This window comes from Sinocyclocheilus rhinocerous, unplaced genomic scaffold, assembly GCF_001515625.1.
Source record: "Sinocyclocheilus rhinocerous isolate Xijiao unplaced genomic scaffold, SAMN03320098_v1.1 scaffold166, whole genome shotgun sequence".
NCBI lineage: Eukaryota > Metazoa > Chordata > Actinopteri > Cypriniformes > Cyprinidae > Sinocyclocheilus > Sinocyclocheilus rhinocerous.
In genome coordinates, this window is record NW_015633186.1 from 3226562 (window position 1) to 3249870 (window position 23309).

The window sequence follows — 23309 nt, forward strand, 5'->3', positions numbered from 1 at the left end:
AGAATGTCTTGCAGTCCTTCATCATTATTGATAATTGCTCTGTCGCTGTTATTTGTTACAGCAAATGGAGCGGACTTTTCCATGGTACAAGGTGAAGGAGTCCAAATTCTGGGAGACGCGCAAAGTCTCTCCTAAGTGAGTCTTTCCCATGTCTATCAAATGCTTTAAGTTGTTTGTATTTGAATTCTTTTGTCTGAAACAATTTTCAGAACTAAATTAAGGAGCTATGTTTAGTTTGATAGTGAATAGAAGGGCCAGTTAAGCTAGTATATGAGCATTGAGAACAAACTCACCACGGAGTGTCTGTCTATTCTTTGCTCTCCTCTAGAGCAGAAATATCACCTTTCCATAGGGAATGCAGCCTGTATGGTCTAGTTCCATTGTTTGAGGTCGACAGGCAGTGTCATATTTCACATGGGTGCTTTGACAAGTCGTGTGGTTGGCATTTGGGTTGCTTGTTTGTATACTTCATTTGTTACCATGAATTATTAACAGCAGTGAAGCAAGTTTTTTTTGTGTGTGTGCATGCATGCCTGACATTGAATACTGTCTCTTTAAAGAGAAAACACAAATATTTATATTATTTCCCTTTGGAGTTATGGCTATCAGCTTATGAACTTTGTCATTGGTATCTTATTTCTGAATGAGCCTACAATACCGTTCCAAAGTTTGGAGCTCAGGAAGCTTTTTTTTTTAATTATTATTATTTTCAGAGAATTTAATCTTTAATTCAAGAAGGATACATTAAACTTAAAACCTAAAAGTGACACAAGTTGGTAAAGACATTTTACAAAATGTTACAAAAGATGATAAAAAGATGCAGTTCTTATAATGCTGTAAACAAACACTAATGTTATATAACAAAGACATGGCTAACAAGGCAGTCTTGTATCTTTGCAGTAGTGGACTGCTTCCCAATGCTGTGTTGCCCCCTTCTTTGGATCACAACTATGCCCAGTGGCAGGAGAGGGAGGAGATAGCCAGGGCTGAGAAACCTGTGCTAATGAAAAAGATCATCCCGGCTCCCCATCCTAAAGCACCTGGAGAACCTGACTCGCAGATTGCCCCCACACCACCACCTCCTCCTCCACCCATGCTTATCCATGGTGAGAAAGTCGATTTAAAGCACTATAAATCCGATCATGTATAGGAAATACCGATATGGTACATTATGTGTTAGAGTTAATTACATTGTCTAAACCGAAAAAGATATAGATAAAGTGTATATAAGTTAAAGTGTACGTACGTTACACAGGAATATTTCTTTTGTGTTCAGACCACAGCCCTGAAGACAGCCCTGATATTCCCCCTCATTCTGGTATAGGTGACAATAGACGATGTGCGCTTTGTCTGAATTATGGAGATGAGAACACAAATGTGAGTAATCACCCACAAAAAAGAATGCATTAGCATGTACTGATGTGGATTTATGTTTCAATCATGTTCATTTTGTAAGACATTGTATGGTAATTTGTTTTCTAGGATTGTGGGAGACTGCTTTATATTGGCCAGAATGAGTGGATCCATGTGAACTGCGCACTTTGGTCATCCGAGGTGTTTGAAGATGTTGATGGTGCACTCAAAAATGTCCACATGGCAGTCAGGAGAGGCAAAAAGCTGGTACATGATCTAAGCCATGTGCTGTATTTGTTCATTAAATTACAGTGCCAGAATATGCATTTGTGTAATATGTTTGTTACCTAAAAAGAGACTATAGGCAACAAATCTTTCCCCCATCCAAAAATAGACTGCATTATGCTTTGTTTTCTCAGCAATGTGAAAATTGTCACAAACCTGGAGCCACGGTGAGTTGTTGTCTGACCTCCTGTACCAACAACTACCATTTCATGTGTGCACGTCAGCAGCAGTGTGCCTTTTTAGAGGACAAGAAGGTTTATTGTCAGCATCACAGAGATCTCATAAAGGGCGAGGTAAGGAATGATACATGCAAGCAACTAATGCACTAATGATTACATGTTTGTTATGAAGTATTGGATTTATTGTAAATAATTAACCTTCTTTAAAGGTGGTGCCAGATTCAGGCTTTGAAGTTACTCGGAGGGTCCTTGTGGACTTTGAGGGAATAAGTCTGAGAAGAAAGTTTGTTAATGGGCTTGAACAAGATAACATTCACATGATGATAGGTCTGTATGTCTTTGCAAGGTGTTTGCGGTTCATGAGGAATAAACTACTGTACATCAAAATTAAATACCACTTTATTTTTGGTACAGGGTCTATGACCATTGACTGTCTTGGTATGCTAACTGAACTGTCTGATTGTGAGAGGAAGCTATTTCCTGTGGGATACCAGTAAGTCTTTGAAATCATAGAGTTGTATTTCAATAAACATAAGATGTGAAATGGAATAACCACTTGATGTATTTACACAGATGCTCAAGGGTCTACTGGAGCACTCTAGATGCCCGCAAGCGCTGTGTCTATAAATGTAGAATTTTAGTGTGCCGCCCCTCTATGACTGAAACTATCAATAACAACACAGCAGCTCAAGAAGAAAACCACACAATTGCTCATAGTCCTTCACCTGTTTCAGGTAAATAGATTTAGATTTGTTATTTTCATTCCAAAATTTTATTGGAATTTTAAAAACTAACTATTATTAAACATTTCAGCTGAGGTGGATGCTGCGTTGATTGGACCCACAGATTCCACAAAACCATCAAATGTGCCTTCCACACCAAAACCAAGGGTTTATTTTAGGAACAGACACCCAAGCTACCCTCCATGTCATCGTTCTCCCTCAACCAGACCACTTCCCTCCCCAGGTAAGAGTTATATACATTTAAATGCTTATATTTTATATTGCTTATATTTGAAAGCTTTGTTAATATTATTCAATGTGTGTTTTTTTTCCCCATTAGATGGTTTTAGTAATTCAGCCCATGAAATTGTGACTGTGGGTGACCCTCTGCTGAGCTCCACTCTACGAAGCATTGGATCTCGTCGACACAGCACTTCGTCCATCTCTGCTCAACAACCTAGGCAAAAGGTTTCCTCTCCTCAACAGGGAGGCACAGTATCCATTCAGACAGGCAATTCATCTGCCCCATCCCTGTCCTTAACCACAAAGGAAACTTTAACCAGGGACACAGACAAAGGAAGAGCACCATCTGGAGAGAGATCTCACAATCGAGAGGCAAATTCATTGAACGCTGGGGCACAGCGTCGACTCAGTTTTGGTTTCACTGAAAGAATAGAAGCAACCAAAAAGCAGGCAGATGGTGAGAGTTTGAAGTCATCGCAACCAGTTAGCATAAGTCAGGTGTCACCACCTCTTGGAACTGTGGTATTAACAGGACATCAAAGAGGAAGTGGCAGTTTAAAAACCGAGAAAGGGAAACAAGCCACAAAAGATACTGACCTACCAGCCGGAGCCACTTTTATTTCCAGTCATCCACTTGCCACGCTTCCCAAGGACAAAGCTAATCCAGTCAAGGAAGCAAATGTGACATCAGTGGCTGTATCAAAAGACACAGGAAAGACTGGGTCTCCACAACCAGTTTACAGCAAAAGTAGGAAATCTCACGACTTTGCGTCTGGTCCAGCTGCAGCAGCAGCAATGAAGCCTCTCTGGTCATCTGGTGCCAAGGTGGGAGAGGAGGACATAAAGCGTGGCTTCCAGGCAAGTGCTGCAGTCACTGCTAGTCCTGGAACCTCTAGCACCAAAGAAAAACACTCCAAAGTCAAAATGAATGTGAGCAGGGATGTTTCAAAAGAAAGAAAAGAGACTGCTCAAAACCAAAACCCAGTCCTTAACAGCAACTCTAAAAGCAGTAATGTCAAAACACAAGGTCAGGGTCCACCTCCTCACAACAGTAGCAATAAAGCCACAGCACTCAGCAGCAACACGGGGTCTAGCACAGTGGAAGTTAATAAATTTAATCAGAAGGAAATGGAGAAGCCAGTAAAGTCCAAAGAGAAATTTAGCTTAGAGAAAAAGCATAGTTCCGCCATTGATGCTATTCAGCCGAAAGCAGGGTCTGAAAGATGTATTAGGCCATCACAGGTACATCCTAAATCAAGTAAGGAAGTTACTCCAGTGGTGAAGAAACACAATGAGAGGCTGCCTCTAATGTCTCAGAAAATGGATCCTAATGGAACCAAAGCTGTCAGCATGCCCCCTAACACAAACACATACAGTTCTGTCACCCCTAGCAGCCAGGGCCCCCAAAGAAGGTCCTCTCGAGCGATGGTTTTATCCCCATCTGCAAGCTCTGAAAGCTCAGAATCAGACAGCCACATTCACCCAGATGATTCTGAGGAGCACCTCATGGACCACCAGTGTGCCGATGATGGGGAGGACCATAATTTAGAGGATGAAGGCAGTGTCGATAAGCACCACGAGGAGGATAGTGATGGTTCGGCAGGTTCAGCAAAGCGCAGATACCCAAGGCGGAGTGCCCGTGCTAGATCAAACATGTTCTTTGGGCTAACCCCATTCTATGGTGTGCGATCATATGGGGAGGAAGACATACCCTTCTACAGAACTGGTGAAATCTCCATGAAAAAGCGCACTGGGAGCAGCAAGCGTTCAGCTGAAGGACAAGTTGATGGGGCAGATGATATGAGCACATCTTCTTCAGCAGACAGTGGAGAGGATGAAGAAGGAGGAATTGGTTCAAATAAGGACACATATTATTACAACTTTACACGCACTATAATAAACCCAAACTCTGGTCTTCCACCTATTGCGGGTATTGATCAGTGTTTGGGAAGAGGGTCGCAGATCCACAGGTTCTTGAGGGACCAGGCAAAGGAGCAAGATGATGACAGTGATGAGGTGTCAACAGCAACCAAGAATTTGGAGCTGCAACAAATTGGCCAGCTGGATGGCGTGGATGACGGTTCTGAAAGTGATGTTAGTATAAGCACCAGCAGCACAACCACTGCTACTACTTCGTCAACACACAAAAGTTCAACAAAAAGAAAAGGTAGAGAAAGCAGGACAGAGAAAATAAGCATCGACTCAGGGAAGGAGACAGAAAATACCCCAAGTGGGAACAGTCGTGACAGTCGTAAAAATCAAAAAGATAACTGTCTTCCATTAGGGAGTGTGAAAACACAAGGACAAGACCCCCTTGAAACTCAATTGTCACTCACCACAGATCTCCTCAAGTCTGACTCTGATAACAACAACAGTGATGACTGTGGTAACATCCTACCCTCTGATATTATGGAGTTTGTACTCAATACCCCTTCAATGCAGGCTCTGGGACAGCAGACTGAAGCTCCTTCTGCTGAACCATTCTCTTTAGATGAGAGTTACGGGGTGGATGTTAACCAAAGAAAGGACATGCTTTTTGAAGATTTCACTCAGCCACTGGCCAGTGCTGAACCTGTTGAGAGTGGAGTGAACACCTCCATTGCTGTTGAAGAGTCATATGGTCTTCCCCTTGAGCTGCCCTCTGACCTCTCTGTGCTGACAACTCGAAGTCCCACTGTAAATAATCAAAATCACGGCTCGCTGATCTCCGAAACCTCTGACCGCACCATGTTGGCTCTGGCCACAGAGGAATCAGGAGTTGAGAAAAGCGGGAAGAAACCAAGAACAGGGTCCACAGTATCCAGCAAAAGCCCACAGGACAGATGTGCCGATTCCCAGGTTCCAGAAGGTCACATGACTCCAGAACACTTCATTCCTGCGCGCATTGATGGTGACCATATCACGAGTCCTGGAGTAGCACCTGTGGGAGAGACAGGGAACCAAGATCTGACAAGGAATAGTAGCACGCCAGGTCTTCCCAGCCCACCCACTTTACCTCTCCAGAGTCAGAAGTTCATCCCTGCTGCCACTGTTAGTACAGGTCCTGCTCCGATTGCAAGCTCTGCTGTTCAAGCTACCGCCTCTCAATTGAAGCCTGGCCCAGAGAAACTTATAGTCCTAAACCAGCATCTGCAGCCACTCTATGTATTGCAAACCCTTCCCAATGGTGTAACCCAAAAGATCCAGATTGCACCATCTGTTAGTGCAACAGGTGTCATGAACACTAGTGCCCCTGTCTTGACAGGCCTCAGTGGTGGCATCTCCACCTCTCAGTCCATTTTTCCTGCTGGTGGCAAAGGTTTAGTGCCTGTTTCTCATCACCCACAAATCCATGCGTTCACAGGCACCACTCAGACAGGTTTCCAGCCAGTAATTCCTAGTACCACGTCAGGCCTTCTCATAGGAGTCACCTCCCACGATCCCCAGATTGGTGTGACAGAGGCAGGAAATAGGCATGATCATGCCTCTGGTGTTGCAATGGTATCTAGTCCTTCATCCATCACCCCAGCTCCAACTATGCTCCCCTCTGGACATGGCAAGAAACGCCTAATTTCTCGTCTTCAGAACAATAAGAGCAAAAAACAGGCTCGTCCAAAGACCCAACCCACACTTGCTCCTTCTGATGTTGGGCCCAATATGACCCTCATAAACTTGTCACCTTCACAAATTGCTGCTGGAATTCCTGCTCAGACTGGCCTGATGGAACTGGGCACTATAACTGCAACTGCAACACCTCATCGAAAGATTCCTAACATTATAAAACGGCCAAAGCAAGGGGTGATGTACTTGGAGCCTACTCTCCTTCCACAGCCCATGCCCATTTCAACCACAACTCAGCCTGGCATGTTGGGACATGATTCCTCGACTCGCCTGCTCCCATGCACTGTGTCAGGGCTCAACCCCAGTCAGTCCATTTTGAATGTGGTGTCGGTGCCTTCCACTGCACCTGGAAACTTTTTGGGAGCGAGCTCTGTATCGCTGAGCGCCCCAGGCCTCATAAGTTCAACTGAGATCACAGGATCTATAAGTAACCTTCTTATCAAAGCCAACCCTCACAACCTGGGCCTTCCAGAACAACAGATGGTTCTTCATTCAGGAACCCCCATGATGTCTCATCTTGCTAATCCTGCCCAGACATCCATTGCCAGAAGCATCTGTGTGTTTCCCCCAAACCAAAGCATAAGCATGTCTGTCAATCAGCAGGTGGAGAAAGAGGGCAGCATTCATCTCCAGCACCCAGTCAGTCGAGTCCTGGCAGATAAAACCCTTGACCCAAATGTCAGTTCAGCTGGTCAAGTGGCTCTTGCCCCTAATCCCATCGCTCAAGATCTGAACAAAAGTCATGTTGTTGGTGTCCTCACTCAGAGTTCACGAACTTCTCCCATTTCTCGGCCACCACATCAGCAACAGTCCTCAAAGTTACCTGCTGGAGTGGCATCCACAGCCGTTGGGAAGGGAAAGCAAAAGCCCAAAAGACCTCGACCATGCCCAGATAAGAGTCGTGGAAAGAAACACAAAGGACTCCACTCAGATACACCAACTGTTGACGCATCTGCAATTCAGTTATCATATTTACCAGGGTAAGAGCCTGACATTTATAAAGCATATTGCTTATTGTTGGAATAAAAATGTTTAAACATGCTAAAAAATTATGTTTATTGTAGGGACCGGGAACTTTCATTGCCTGAGCCAATGGATACAGGGCAGTCAAATGAAACCGGTTCAAAAACCAGGTAAACAATAATAAAGATCAATCACAACTTTTCAGTTTACTTAGTTGTATCTGACCTATTAAAACTTTTTTTTCCCTTCACAGTGACTCGAAGACAGCCGATTCTTCTTCTCTTAAACGTAAAACCATGGACACTCATGATGAGAAGCCAAAGACTGCAGGTGGGTAAAATGTTAGGCCTGACTGTCCATCTCTCAGTTGAATGTTGTAGTGCTAATAGTTTTTTTTTTTTTTTTGGTCACATTTTTTTTGCAGGACTGCCTAGCAAGGGTGATGGGAAAGGATCTAATGCATTTTCAGTGGAAACACCTGATCAGAGGGACAGTGGCAGAGACTCCTCTCTGGACTACAAGCCCAAGAAAGGGCTCATATTTGAAATCTGCAGTGATGACGGATTTCAGATTCGCTGTGAAAGTATTGAGGGTAAGTGAGATCTAGATAATAAAGTGTAATGCAGAGTTATAGACTCAGTAAGGAGTATGATGTTCTTTTGTTTGGTAATTACAGTCAGTCTTCTGTGAAATTAATTTCCTGTTTCCTGTTTCTTTTCAGAGGCCTGGAAGTCCCTGACAGATAAAGTGCAAGAAGCCCGGTCCAATGCTAGACTCAAGGCACTTTCATTTGATGGTATAGACATATTAGAGCGTTTATTTTAATCCTTGCACATATTTGTTTTATGACTTTAGCAAGCACATCTTGTATTTCACATCGTCTTTCTCTTTCAGGAGTAAATGGGTTGAAGATGCTCGGTGTGGTTCACGATGCTGTAGTGTTTCTACTTGAGCAGCTATATGGAGCCAGGCATTGCCGAAACTACAGATTCCGCTTCCACAAACCTGAGGAATCAGAAGATCCTCCTGTCAACCCTCATGGATCTGCCCGTGCTGAGGTGTACCACAGGTGTGTGTCATGGCCAGGCTGGTCGGTGTTCATTTTGGCAATACCTGAAAATCTTAAACCCTTCTACAATGGTGAATTCAAAGTTATGTTTGTGAACACTCTAATTGACTTTTATCGGCTTGATTAAATTTTTAGGCGATCAGTTTTGGACATGTTTAATTTCCTGGCCTCCAAACACCGTCAGCCTCCTGTATATAACCCCCGGGAGGAAGATGAGGAGGAGATGCTGCAGAAGTCTGCTCGGTGAGTAACCTTACTTATCCTATTCTGACCTCCTTTACATTTGTGGATTAAAACATCACAACACCTGTTTTTTTTCACAGACGGACCACCAGCATGGACTTGCCACTGCCTATGAGGTTTAGGCACCTAAAGAAAGCATCCAGGGAAGCTGTGGGTGTCTACAGGTATAAACACTTTCTATTCAAACCAAAAATGGTTGGATTGAGGAATGAAAAGCATGCATCTTTGTTGCATACCATCATTTGCATCCTGTATATCGCTTGCAGATCAGCCGTACATGGCAGAGGTCTGTTCTGCAGGAAAAACATTGACGCTGGAGAGATGGTGATCGAGTATTCTGGCAATGTCATTCGCTCTGTCCTCACTGACAAGCGGGAGAAATACTATGACAGCAAGGTAGAAATCGAATGCTTAGTCTATCAGTGCAATTAATTTAAAACACCAACAACACTGATATTCCTCATGGATTTGTCTTTTTTTGTTTTTACTTAGGGCATTGGCTGCTACATGTTTCGTATCGATGACTACGAGGTTGTGGATGCCACCATGCATGGTAATGCAGCTCGATTCATTAACCACTCATGTGAGCCCAACTGCTACTCCCGCGTGGTCAGTGTTGACAGTCAGAAGCACATTGTCATTTTCGCCACACGCAGAATCTATAAAGGCGAGGAGCTCACGTACGATTACAAGTTCCCCATCGAAGAACCAGGAAATAAGCTGCCTTGCAACTGCGGGGCAAAGAAGTGTCGCAAGTTCCTCAATTGAAAGCAAACTCACAAGCTAATACTGTCTGTGAATGCTATCAAGAGTGTATTCTTGCCAGGGAAGAGACATTTTAAATGTGTTTTTTTTTTCTTTTTTTACTGAAGCAGGCTCAGGTTATCAGAAGGTTAATGGTATTGTGCCTCTTAAGTTGTTTGATTTTTAGAAAAGACAATTGAGCAGAGTCGCAATGCAGAAGATTGCCCTTGTGTCCCCTTTATTAATGCCCGATTTAAGAGATTAGTGCCCCTCATTCTTAACTTTTGTATCAGATCTTTTATTTTACTGTTTTGTTTTTGTTTCATTTTTTTAAAGAAGGATATTGTGAAAAGTTTTAAATTTGTAATAAGTCGAGTCTGGCCTGCCCTTATTTACTGAGTGTGACAAATTGCTGAAAAATTGCCACATCGTTCCATTCTACACCAAAGTGCAATTTTGGAAGGGAAGGATTTAATGTTTTTAGATTGACGATACATAATCCTTTTTTTAGTCTGACCTGTTTAGACATCTCTCCCTTTTTGAATGTACATGGAAGCCTTCAGAGCATCCATGGTCGTCCTTGCCAAGCTGGGCCTGATTCTCTGTATGGAAAACACTGTAAATATCTCATAGGAGAGATGATGTGGGGAAACACTAGGGGGAGCAGTGGTCCCAGGAATAGATTTGAAGAAAAATGGTAAATGTTCTTTTTTGGCAATGGTAGGAAGAAATGTGTTATGAAGAGTAGGCAAGGCAGAGCTTATGAGATGTGTGGCTGGCAGGTTGAGATCCTGGTGGACTGACCAATGGACCAGAGCCATTTCTGAGGTCTGGGGGGGAATAACATGCTTTTATTTACTATACGTTTTTATAGTAATTCAGAGAGAAAGTAGCTTAATTGCGTTGTATTGCATTATTTGCATGTTGTTACAAAATCTCATAGGATTTTAGTGAGTCCAGATGCTATTACCAGTTTATTTATTGTGTCTCACCATTAGGGAGTTTTTTTTTTTTACTCTCTAGGCCCGTATTTGTGTATAAAATGATAAAATTACGTTTTTGAGGCAATTTAAGAACTATTTTTGTTGTCTCATGTCACTGACAGAAATATAATTCGTTGAATAATGTAAATAATATGTATATTTTTCTATACAAATGACTAAAAAAGCACTCATTGGTGAATAGCACTTAATGGTATTTATATTTTTAATAATACATTGTATTTATTTTATCAACATTTTTGTAGGAAAGAATAGATATAGAACACTAATGCTTTGTCCAGACATTTTTATAGCACTGTCTCAATATTTTTTTTTTTTTTTGTAGCCCAAATGTTTCTTTCGATTCCAAAGACTGAAGCAGTTACTGTTCCCACAGAGTGCGGTCCACCAGTGGCTCTCATTGCCAACCCAGGTCAAGCATGGACATTTCAAATATCATTTCAAATAGGTGTGTAGGTTTAGTGAGCTTTTCTAAGTGCAGATCGATTTGATGCGACTCTCCTTTTTTAGTGCCAGCCTTAAAATCACATGCAAGAACAGCCCATCTTCCCTTAAAAGTCCCTCTTTGCGTTTTCTAAACTTGGAGGAAAGATGCATGAAATCCTTCTCTAGCATTCTAGCAACTGACAAGTCCCAAAGTTTATTCCATATATTTTGTTATATCAAAATATTTTCTTAAGAGATTGGTGTAATGCAAGGAATCGCCACAGAGGCTATCCCGTGTAAAATTACTTGTAAAGCACTATATGTATGGAGGAGGAGAGGGCGGAGGGCTCTTGTTTCCTCACGGTCTTGTACACTGAAGATCAGTCTTCTTCCCAGTCTTCTTCAACACATGTTGCCTTGGCACTGCATGGACGCTCCAGCCAGCCATTCAGTCAATGCACATTATTTGCTCGTATCATCTCTTAGTTTTGTAAATGTCGACACTCCCCACACCTGTTCCCATCTGGGCCCTTTTCAGAGCTCGAGTGTTGTTTGACCCCTATTTGAATGAGGCTAAGACAGATGTGGCTTTATTACTTTTGTGGATGTTCTGTGGATTGTTCTTCCATGGTTCTTCCGTATTTCAGATCAGAAGTTTGGTGCCTTCTCTGTCAATTTCTCTGGTTGTTATTTTCGTTTTTGGATGTTAGGCGTTAGAACTTGTTCGGACAGTCAGCTGAGAAGCTCCAGACTATGGAGAAACGTTCAAAGCTGTTTTAACTAGGGCACAAACAGATTCCACTTGAAATTTGACTCGTTTTATTTTTTATGTAAAGTTACGATGCTTTTTAAAGGGATGCTGTAGCATAAGAATGGCTTGGGATCTGTACATACCTCTAGACGAAGCTGCTTTGTGCAACCGTGGCTTCCTTAGCGAGCCACTTTCAAGGCCAGTTCCTCTGCGTCTCATTGCCTTGTAAGTTTAACTCTAAAACAATTGTTTTTTTGTTTGTTTTTTTCCCCCTTGGCCACTGCAGACCCCCTCCAGCCCTCACTGTACCTAGGCTGCAATCATTTTGACTTTTCCCAGCATTTCACTTTTGACTATGGCACTGAAGATCAGAGTTCTGTAAGTTTCCTCACATTGAACATTTGTTGGCTGCTGCCTCATATTTGTATAGGTGTTTATACTGATCAGAATTTGCGGTTTAGCCATCTTTTTCAGGGATTCTTGGGGGTCTCGCCCAACTTTCCTCTCGCCCTGGCACCCCTGTGGAACAGGACGTGTTGAACTCTGCAGCTAGGCCGTTGTTGAATGTATTCTAGAATTTTGTTTTGTTTTTTATTTTTTTATTTTAATTTTCCAACATGAAAGGCTGGGAAGATACGGGACAGCTTTTTCTTGCATAAAATAGGAGGATTATACAGCAGGGTTCTACAGAAACTATTGCTCAGTCTAACGAAATAAGATTTTTATTTTATTAATATATTTTTTTTGTAATGCAGTTACTAATCCTAAGGGCTTTGTAATGGACTCCTGCACAGACATCAATACAACGTCAGATGCTCCATAAACTGGTATAACAGCGCTCGGTCAGTGTTTCAGAAGCAGACATGGTCTGTCGTTTTCCTGGACTTTACTCTTCCACACCATGCAAGTGGTATCACACCTTCTCCTGTAATTATAATCAACAGTATATATGTATACACATTATACATGGATATATTTAAACTAAACGTGTATGAATAGTAACTTGTGCTTCAATATCTACACAATATACGGAATGGACAGACAAACTTAGTAACAGTAGCAAACAGCAGCTTCATAATGGTTAATTGCAATGTTCAGTGTATAACCTATAATGGTTTTGTGTTACAGATAAACTTTAGAGTAACTAATGTGCATCATTTTAATATCAAGATCAAGTACCAGTTTTCCTGTGCCTGTGAATGTTCCCTCAGTGGAGCATTGCAGTTTTTTTTTTCTTTTAATTTGTTCGTTTGTTTTAACTTTTTTTTTTATTATTTGGAAAGGAGCGGTATTTATATTATGAAACGTGTTCATGTAAAATGTGGTTGTAAACTTTTTGAGCATTGATAATTTGTTTGCTTTTGATGGTGTAGTCGGCTTTATTTTACTCTGTACATTTTTAACAGTTTGTGGACATCAGGAAAAAATGTCCTTGCCTAAACCCAGCCATGTCACCTATACCTCTCTCTCCTATTGGTTCTTAAGTTGTACTTTTTCTTATGTGATGTTCTGTAATGAGTAATGGTAACCATTCTATTTATTTATTTCTGCAAACATCTCTAGATGTACACTGAGGTAAAGCTCCATCTGAGAGCAGGTGACTGCGCTCCCTGTTTTTGGAATTTTAACATGGTTCACTTTGTACAGAAATGAGTTGCGGACCATCGGTGGTACTTTAGGGAGTCAGAGAGGTCTTGAGAGGGAGAGATTTGAACTCCTTCCTCTTGGAGGACACAAGTTTTCCTTTGTCTTACCAACACTTCCTTTCCCCTGTAGCTTCGAGAGATCATGTTGATGTTAATACTGACTTATTTTTTTCTCCAAGTTGCCCCATCAGTGTTTTACCATTTTACAGAAAAATGAAGGAAAATTTGTTAATCTAAAATATTCAACCACAAACTACTTAAGGATGAATGTATAATGAGGGAAAAAATTGTACATAACTGTAAAAAGGAAAATTTCTAATCATGTTTATTTTCTATGCACTTTTTTTATTTAAGTGATAGTTTAAATAATAAACATGTCTTGTTTACTCAAACTTGATATCTTGTTGTTTTTACCTTCCTAGTATTGTTAAACCAGTAGTTTCCTGGTTCTGGACTTCAAATGGCGACATGGTAAAAAAAAAACAAATACAGGTTTCAAAAGGGAATTATGCAGCAATACTACCATTTTTGGTTCCCCAAAGAACCTAAATATCCTGATGAACCTTTTTCAACTATAAGAACTTTTTGTGCAATGGAAATGTTCAGTGGATGTTAAAGGTTCTTCATTCAACTATAGGTGCGAAAAAAGAACCATTATGTTTTTGTGTTGAATAATGTTGTTCAGGAACTTGACCCAACCAGTCATGTTAGCCAACAAGAAGGAACTACAGCAGATAGTATTCTTCTCAAACAACAAAGACAAAACAACAACAACATGAAAATTAATGTGCTGTTTCTGGTTATGTGTAGCACCTACAGCTCTGCATGTACATCTGAAGGATCGCATTGCTGGAAAGAGCTGCTCAAGTTTATTTTCAACAGTTGATTCCTTATTTCAGTCTGCTCTAAACTGTTCGTGTAACAAATTTGGTCATCCTGTCATAATATAATACAGGCCTTGCAAAATAAAACCGCAGTTAAACTGCTTGCCTTGGTTTTACATGCAAAGGTACAGCATCAAAAAAACAAAAGCCCTGCTTAGTTTTAATGGTTAGAGTGACTAAAAAGTATTCATGATGCAAGACACAAATTAATCTAGCATTGCAATGTAAAAATGTAACTTTTTATTGAAACCATTCACACCAAGCGATCAAGAAAAGGGTGTCTAGTTTCAACCAGCTGTTCATAATGTGAAGTACCTGGTCTCATGAAACCCTACAGACAACAAGGAGCCACTAGCAGTTTCCCTGAAGTAGTTTATGAGCCATTAGATTTAAAATGCTGAATAAGTGTTCTAGAAGGCCTGGATACCCCTAATGGGGAAGCTTTGTCATCTAAATAAAGCTACCAAAGTAACTAGAACCATGTGTCTGAACTGCCACCCACATCAGCACATCCCACCATCTTTCATTCATGCCTGCAGATTTTCACTGCTTCTTTAAACTCAGAAATAACCACATCATTTTCCAAATGCAATGAGGATTTTTTTCTCTTGATGTTGCGACAATGAACCCAGAAGATTTGTTTATATAAAGCGGTTGTGTCACATGATCATCGACAATGTTTAGAAAGTATGCTTTGTATTTTTAAAGCAAGAATAGTTCAATCTCTAACTTGACCACAGGGCTGTAATCCCCAAACGGTTTGTTTCTCACAAATTCGCCAGCCACAATGAACTGGCATCTTTCCTTCGTAAACCTCACTCTAATTAAATACACACGGGTCTCGCCAGACTGTTCACTGGCGCCCAAGACCCCTTCTCTAGAGCTCTACTGTATCAGATAATGTTTATGCTTATAAAGTTGGACAAGCTACAAACATTTAGTCTCCGTCCCTTGGATAATCCCTCTTTCTCCCTCCCCATCTCCCAGCCTCCCTATTTCTAATTGGCTTCCAATAGCTTCCCATTTCCTCTGAAGACTAGGAGTGCTCATTTTTTCCCAGACGCCTTGGACGGCAAAGAAAAGAGGAGTTTCACTGCTCGTTTCTCCTTCGCCTGCTCAATACTGTCAATCCAGTGAAGATTCAAAAAACGTAAATGGTGAGTTAAATTTTTTTTCCATAGCTAAAATTTGTTTAGTCATGAGGGGTCTGACTGCTTTCACTAATAAAGTGTTATGGAAACATTTTGATTTGTTTTTATATGTAAATTCTTAACATTTTTGTGTAGACAGTCTACCATTTAGACACTTTAGTGCAGATATAACTATATTATTTCACTTTGACTACCAGTAATGTTCTTTGCTATGAAATAACACCAGTGTCTCTAAATGGAAAGATTATCAAGTCTCTTGCGTAACTTTTGTTTTTGGTCAAGATTGTTTATCATTACTGCTCACTCCGAATCTCAGTTCAGGCATTTACTTTGAGTAAAGATACTGTTTACTGCAAATCACATTTCTGAAGGCAAATATTCGAAAACTAAGAAATGAGCTTTTCTTACAATACCTAATACCATTTGTGTACTAATATGTACTTTTAAGGTACCAGCATGCACCATTTAGGGGTAAATAAGGTACAAAGTATATTCCTTTTGAAAGGTTGCTGCCCCAGTGACAGCTTTTGTACATTTTTTCTGAGAGTGTACTAATTTATGAATAATGGCAGTTAAGACCCATTTATAATGCAATGAAGTTTCAAGATAAGCACCAAGAAGGGGAAAGCTGATCCTTCCCATATTTCAACCCAAAGTTTAATTTTTAGTATAGTATAAATGATGCTGTGATATTGAGGGAATGAACCCCAATGTTAATATTTTGTTGCAATAATATTATGGCAGCCTTGTACACAATAACACAATGCTTCAATAATAAACAACGTGAAGCATACTAGTGAGTAATGTGCTTTGTTTGGAAATCAGACTTCAGTTGACACTGGAATGACGGTATTTGTTCTGCGCTCTTTGGCAGTCATTCCTCTTATGTCCTAACATGGCTCACAGTTTGAGCTGCTCTACGCATTTAGAACCAAAATACATAAACAAGGTCCTGAGAGATAACTGTCCAGATGTCCTTGAACAGATGTTTCTATTAAACTGAAGATACCAGTGCTTTAACTGATTCTGCAGAATTTTTGAAGAATGCTTTGGTGGTCTGGTTGTATTTCTCAAGGTGAATCATCAGCAGTTTCTCTTCAACTTATAAGAAACAGCTGTTTGACAGACAGCAGACTTGCTGATTTACGGCAAGGCATAAAATCTTGGAAATGCTTCGTTCCCGGCAGGATTACGAGAGTTGACAAACCCATGAATACATCCTGTTGCACAGACTGTGTGTGTTTGAGGCCTGATTATTGACTGTCTTCAGCACCTCATCAGTGACAGATGGTAGACAGTAACATTTATTATAGTAATTAGCATTTTCGTTATTCACCAACTATCAACATTAAGTTTTCAACCCCTCAAACTGCAGATGATATCCAGTTTACTAAGCTTTTTTTAGGAAATGTGAATTACTATATAAATCTACAGAGATTGCAGATTAGTACAACAATATTTCCCCTAATGTTGTCCCACAGCGATTTTATATTGGAAAATATTGCTGATTAGTTTAGTGTTGGAGCTCCCAGCATGCACTGCAGTGTGAATAACTTAAGTTCTTACTGTTATAAACAGTTCTTGTGTTGATTATTTAACAATTATATTGATTTAAAAAAAAGAATTTATTGGTTGCACAAGACCATTTTTAATTAGTGAAGAATCTACTTCATATTAGCTGACAAAATAGGGATAGTTCACCCAAAAAATAAAACGGTCATCATTTACTCAGCCTCGTGTAATTTCAAACTTTCTTATATAAGAATATTCTGGCCACTCTTTTCAATATCAATAAAAGTGAATCAGGACTAAGGCTGTCAGGCTCTAAAATAAATAAAATCACTATAACAGTGATCCATATGACTTGTGTAATATTATTCCAAGTCAGAATTTTGGTACTTTTTGGTACTTTTATGGTGCTTCTGCATCCTTTAAAAGCTTTTTAAAGGCTTCACGGGGCTGCAGGTTATCAGACACGAATTCCTACACAATATTTCTAAGTCGTCTTCATCTAAATTTACACTTACACAGAGCTTGTGCTTTAGTAATTACGATGTACCGTCAAATTTCTCTTGGCATACTCACCCTATTGACTGAGAAGTGAGATCATTCAACTCTCAGAGTTGTGCTTTACTGCTTTTCACATTATGTTCAGACTTCATACCATACGTCTATTTTCAGTCTCAGTAATGCTGAAATCATCTTGAAACAAGATACAAGTTTATAAGACTTGTTTTTTTCTTCCATTTTTTTATTTTCTCCACAGACTGAGCAATGACATCTCTGCAGACATGGCCTCTTTCATTGCTGCTTGTTATTGCAGTACATTGTTCTAACTCACTCGAAGACAACAAGATCCCCAGTTTGTGCACAGGAAGCCCAGGCATCCCAGGATCCCCTGGGTTGCATGGCAGCCCCGGTCAGCCCGGCAGGGATGGACGAGATGGTCGTGACGCTCAACCCGGAGAGAAAGGGGAAAGAGGAGACGGAGGAGAACCAGGTACAAAAATAACATCCTCAATGATGTTTTTCTCACCTTCTCCTCCCATAGAGTGCTGCAGGGATGACATTTTTTTTTTAGGAAATTAGTATCACTCTGGTTCCCTCTGTGGATTATTGCAGAAAATTTGCTCTAATGAAAGACTGATTCTTACATTTTATTCCTTATGATAATGTTCACAAATTAACACAACTTGAATTTTAAAGCCTAAATTCCATTGCTAAACGTAGGCTGTAAAGAAACTACACCATGGTTGTGTAACGGAGGCCAGCGAGTAGGTGCTGTGCAGGTAAACCTCACTCCCTTGATCTCAAGAGACGCACTTAGCCTCCTTGTTAGTGCGTCCGCCTCCCATGCCGGAGACCTGGGCTCGTGACCCACTCGGAACAAGAACGAGATGTGGCGGTGAGGACCCGGGAGAGAGGGGTTACATTGGTGCCGTGACCCGGATGGGAGTGAGGTTTAGGGGGGTGAGTGTAACGGAGGCCAGCGAGTAGGTGCTGTGCAGGTAAACCTCACTCCCTTGATCTCAAGAGACGCACTTAGCCTCCTTGTTAGTGCGTCCGCCTCCCATGCCGGAGACCTGGGCTCGTGACCCACTCGGAACAAGAACGAGATGTGGCGGTGAGGACCCGGGAGAGAGGGGTTACAGTTGCAAGACTTCAACATCACCACCATTAAGCTTCCAACAACCGCGAAAATATCTTGAGCTTGTGTTAACCACAGACATTATTTCAGGCATTCAACCAAAAACCCAATAAAAAAACCCCATTGACTTCAGAATGATGTAAGTGGAAGTGCTAAAGTGCTCGTTTCCAGGTTTTGGCCTACAAAAATGTGTCATCCCTGCAGCATCTATTGAATGTCAATAGTGAAACATGAAAATCCCATGATGCTTATCACAGGTCATCCGGGGGTGAGGGGCATTACGGGAGACCGAGGAGATCCAGGAGAAAAGGGAGAGAGAGGAAGCCCGGGCGAGTGTGCGGTGGCCCCCAAATCAGCTTTTAGCGCCAAACTGTCTGAATCCCGCACAAGCCCATTGGCGGTAGGGGATGCAGTGAGTTTTGACAAAATCATTCTGAACGAGCAGGGGGATTACAATCCCGAGACGGGACGATTCACCTGCAGAGTGCCGGGCGTCTACTACTTCGCTGTTCACGCTACAGTGTACCGCTCCAGCTTGCAGTTTGACCTTATAAAGAACGGACACACCGTGGCCTCCTACTTTCAGATCTTTGGGAACTGGTCCAAACCAGCCTCGCTGTCTGGAGGAACACTAGTGCACCTGATTCCAGGAGATCAGGTGTGGGTGCAGATGGCCCTGGGCGAGTACACTGGCTTTTACTCCAGTTCGAAGACAGACAGCACTTTCACTGGTTTCCTAGTGTACTCAGACTGGAAAAACTCTGCTGTTTTTGCATAGATTTAAAGCACACTGCAAATAACTTTCTGTCTGTATCATGCAGGTTTTATGAATTAGAAAAATACTTTCATGGGTAAAACAAAGGCCTTTGATTGGTCTTCATTTGCGATAATGTCATTAGAATCAGATATGATCAGCATTGCACAGATGATTATGTTCTAAGCGCATGTAGTCATACAGAGTATAATTACTGGAGTATTTCCATGCAAGTAATTCAAGTTTGAAAGTCATTAATGTCATTACTTCTTTGGAAATATGGAATAAAAAAATGAAAATACTGAAAAAGAAAACCTTCTGCTGTTTTTACAGAAAATGTTTATTCTGGTGGCAGTCTATATTTTGTGAAAAAGTACAATAAATACTTTCCAACACGTCTCTGGAATATGACTTCAATAAAAAATGACTCTCATAATTACCTAATTCGTCAGTAAATGTTACAAGGAAAAGCCATTTCTACTGCTGGGAAACTGTGATCGGTGGTTTCAGGTTTCATGGTGCATTTAAAGGAATACTTCATCTTTAACAGGAAATAATTATTTATTCACTCTCAAGTTGTTCCAAACCTGAATAAAGGCTCGTCACACCAAGAACTATATCTTAAGATAAGTTAACTATAGCATCACACTAATGCACAAACACGTTGTGTTTATCTTAAACACGTGCTGCAGTTGTGTCATCTGCCAAAATGCTCGAGCTCTTTAAAGATGTGTGGATTCTGATTGGCTGTCAATATTTGTATCATTCATCAGCCCAGAAAAAAACGTTTTGAAAGTGCTTCCAACAAAATCGTTCCTGTGTGCCGTTATAGGCCTAGTTGTGGTATGGACTTTGCTATCCTGTAAAATTTAGAGTGGTTTTTAAAACTATATCTTGGTGTTAATGGGCTTTTACTGTTGTTCGTTCTGTGGAACACAAATGGAGATTTCTGACAAATGTACAGTTCATTATTTTCATTACATTTGCAATGACTGTGGACTGGAGGACTTTCAAGCTTCAAAACGGATGCAGAAGCATAATAAAAGTGTAGTCTACATCTTATTCAAGATGTTTTATATACTGGAAAATTTGCGCGAGGGCAAAAATTTTCCACACGCACATTCATTATGGTCACATGGATTCACTTTGTTGACCAACAGAAAGATGTTTATTTTGGAAGTGACGTCTGAGTAAGCGGTAATTACTTTGGTATTGACAATAGAGGTTCTTTGCCAGTTTCGCTAATATGACTAAGCCTTAAAATACAAATTGTATATTTATAGAAAGCCAGTAGGCTATCCATGATTTGTGATCGGTTGCCTCTGTGTGCTGCTGAGCCACGCAGTTAACAAGCCTCATTTTACAGACAAAGCTTGAACTTTGTTTAAACGAAACAGACCCTTGTCTAAACGTAGCTTTCTCTTTCTTTCTTTCTTTCTCTCATTCTCTCTGTCCTTTCGCCTCCTTTTCTGCGTGTTTTTGTTTTAAGACGAGTAGTTCCAATTTTCCCCAGGCTGCTGGCAGAGACGTCCACGGAATGTTTTCGCAGTAACACTGAGAAGAATGAGAGGTACATTTGTATCCTCCCTTTGTGCAGTTCATTTCCATGAGGTCATGGCCTCCCCCCTTCACAGCTGTTAGCAGAGCACTTCAACCAGATAGAAACAAGCTCAGAAGGGCGTCTGAATCAAAGTCCAGAACTCCCAAATACTTTTATCATTACCATTCACAACACTATTTATTGGTCTTAATGGCAGGGCTTTGAGTGAGCTGGTTTAACAGGCACATAAAACATCAAAACAGTGGCTAAAGGTCCCGATTCTGCTACATACATAAATTCTAAAAGCAATCTGAATGGCAGACCAGATTTATTTGCAAAAACGTGTTTTAAGGACCATTTTTTATTAATTTTTTTCGTCACAATAGTGCAAAGTGGCATAAACTATGTATGTGATGATATTAGTAACTGAGTGCCACTGAATGCTTAAATACTCTTCTAAATCGCACAACTGAATAATGACTAACCATTAAATGATGTATCTTTTGCATATACAGTGGGTACGGAAAGTATTCAGACCCCCTTAAATTTTTCACTCTTTATTATATTGCAATACTATATGTATATACGTTCATATGCCATGTTATTTACACAATCTACTATAGTACATGTCATAAAACTTTACAAAACCTAAACTCAAGATAAAGGGAGTTCATTGTAGTTCTTTGTTTTTTATATTAAATAACAACACAGATTCCGAACGTGTAATCATTTGTAGCTCTAATGCTTTTATTACGAAACATATTATGTTTACATTTTTATTAATGTCAGCAGAGGGCGTCCTTTCATTATCCTCGGAAGACTCGCGCCTGTATTACAGATTAAGTTCCTAGTTCATATTTTTGGTTATAAATTTGTTTTACTAACAGCAGAGGGCGTTCTTTCATCATCATAACCACACTACTGAACGATAATCGCATACAGAAACAAGAATAAGCATGGTCTAGTTCAAAATCACTTACCTAAGAAAGAACTGGGTAAAATAAGGTGGGTTATGGTTAGGTTTAGGGTTATAACTTAGTTATTACCCAGTTATTGTAATTACTATAATAAGTATGTACATGTTGAACAGGACTGTAAATGTGCTACTTCCACAAAAGTAGCATTTTTGTTTTCACAAGTTACTCTCCATTTACTTAGTAATTGCCAAATCTTTGTGGAATTTCATGTATAATGGAAGGGGCAATGGAAGTCCCCTGTGCAGTGGACGTTTTTGTGTGGGTGTGAGGAACTGGTGTTTTTCCCCGTTCTCATCCTCAGAGACAGGAACATTCCTATTGACCCAGAGGCTGGACTTCCTATTTGTAAGATAAACTCATATTGGTTCAGTGGGCCCGGGGCCAGACACACTTACATATACACTGTGAATTGGATGACCCTCTGAACTGAGCTGAGTCTATTCTAGCTGTGCTATACTTGACTACATCCCTGCATGAGTATCAGGATCCCAAGTGCTTGTTTTTCCAGGAAGTTTATAGAAATGTTGAGGGTACAGTATCAAGCTTTTGCTCCTTCTAAATGCTACAACAGTATTGAATTTCAAGATGAACTGTCTATTTGTGAGATTCATCGTAAAGTTCCCCAAAAATTCTGTCATCACTTACTCAACCTACTCACCGCCGTGTCGTTCCAAACTCGTAAGATTTTGGTAATCTTTGTATCAAAAATTGAGATATTTTTAATGAAGTCTGTAAGGTTTCTGTCCTTCCATTGAAAGTACAGTTAACCAAAAGGCAGAAGATACAAAAAGGTCATAAAGGCATTAAGACATCAATAACATTAATAAAAGCCTAAATTGAGTAAACAAGGACATAATTTTTATTTTTGGGTGAACTAACCTTTTAAGAGAATGATGCCATTTGTCATATTTTCTTCATGTTTATCTACTTGTCGTGAATAATTGAAGGGCTGACGTTCCTCTAATATGGTAATTTATTTGAGGGTTAGTCAGTGTAGACCAAATAAGGGAGCAAAGGTTAACTTGTAGCCAGACTCAAATCGATAAATCAATCAACAAATGAGAAAAATTTCCCGCATGTGCTTAGAATTAAATTCCCATACTCTATAATCTACACTGTAAAAAATTTACAGTAACTTACTGGCAATTTTGGTTGCCAGTAAGACTGTAAATTTACAAGAGTACTGTAAATCAATAATTACAATTGTACTGTAAAAATACAGCACTGCTGTATATATATGCTGTAAAATTATGTTGTTTTTTTACAGCTATCCCTGTAAGATTACAGTAGCAATGTTTACAAATGTGAGTGAAATTACAAGAGCAACTGTGAACTTGTACTGCTATACATACATTTTACATTAAATTAGGGCATTTGTTGTGAAATTCAGTTCACTAAATTAACTAGTTGAGATTTTTCACTGCTGTGATAGTCTAAACCTACTGTTTCCTGTAATTTTCAGTAGTCTTTGTCAATTTAATGTGTAATGTGAACAATAAAACTTTCAAAATAACAGGTTTTCATAAATTTAACAATTTATTGTACAATAATGTTCATTTAACATGTACACCATTTTCCAAAACATATTTGGAGACACAAAAATGGAGATTGCACATTAAACCAAAGGCTT

At 40.2% G+C, this 23309-nt stretch overlaps 2 protein-coding genes across 4 annotated transcripts in view; both read left to right on the top strand.

The window, feature by feature from the left end:
• Nucleotides 1–13459, top strand: part of LOC107743706 (histone-lysine N-methyltransferase 2A-like) — a 32808-nt gene extending 19349 nt beyond the window's left edge. For all 3 annotated transcript variants that reach the window (XM_016557092.1, XM_016557093.1, XM_016557094.1), the window contains exons 17-35: nt 62–135; nt 901–1106; nt 1277–1377; nt 1483–1620; nt 1773–1931; nt 2027–2144; nt 2232–2310; nt 2391–2551; nt 2631–2783; nt 2880–7362; nt 7447–7515; nt 7599–7675; nt 7770–7937; nt 8067–8141; nt 8240–8414; nt 8550–8657; nt 8738–8821; nt 8924–9053; nt 9150–13459. In XM_016557092.1, coding sequence (XP_016412578.1) covers nt 62–135; nt 901–1106; nt 1277–1377; nt 1483–1620; nt 1773–1931; nt 2027–2144; nt 2232–2310; nt 2391–2551; nt 2631–2783; nt 2880–7362; nt 7447–7515; nt 7599–7675; nt 7770–7937; nt 8067–8141; nt 8240–8414; nt 8550–8657; nt 8738–8821; nt 8924–9053; nt 9150–9425 — 6834 coding nt within the window. In that variant the 3' untranslated portion in view covers nt 9426–13459. The remainder of the gene's footprint in view (nt 1–61; nt 136–900; nt 1107–1276; nt 1378–1482; nt 1621–1772; nt 1932–2026; nt 2145–2231; nt 2311–2390; nt 2552–2630; nt 2784–2879; nt 7363–7446; nt 7516–7598; nt 7676–7769; nt 7938–8066; nt 8142–8239; nt 8415–8549; nt 8658–8737; nt 8822–8923; nt 9054–9149) is intronic.
• A 1664-nt stretch (nt 13460–15123) lies between these two features.
• LOC107743707 (C1q and TNF related 5) lies at nt 15124–19584 on the top strand. The gene is made up of 3 exons (XM_016557095.1): nt 15124–15266; nt 17527–17760; nt 18666–19584. The coding sequence occupies exons 2-3, from the start codon at nt 17535–17537 to the stop codon at nt 19184–19186; spliced, it is 747 nt and encodes a 248-aa protein (XP_016412581.1). The 5' UTR covers nt 15124–15266; nt 17527–17534; the 3' UTR covers nt 19187–19584.
• The last annotated feature ends 3725 nt before the right edge of the window (nt 19585–23309 follow it).

Bases quoted from the DNA above. Each gene is read 5' to 3' on its own strand.
- LOC107743707 (XM_016557095.1), top strand. From the start codon at position 17,535: ATGACATCTCTGCAGACATGGCCTCTTTCATTGCTGCTTGTTATTGCA. The intron at 17,761-18,665 runs GTACAAAAATAA...TGCTTATCACAG, and splicing joins AGGAGACGGAGGAGAACCAG to GTCATCCGGGGGTGAGGGGC.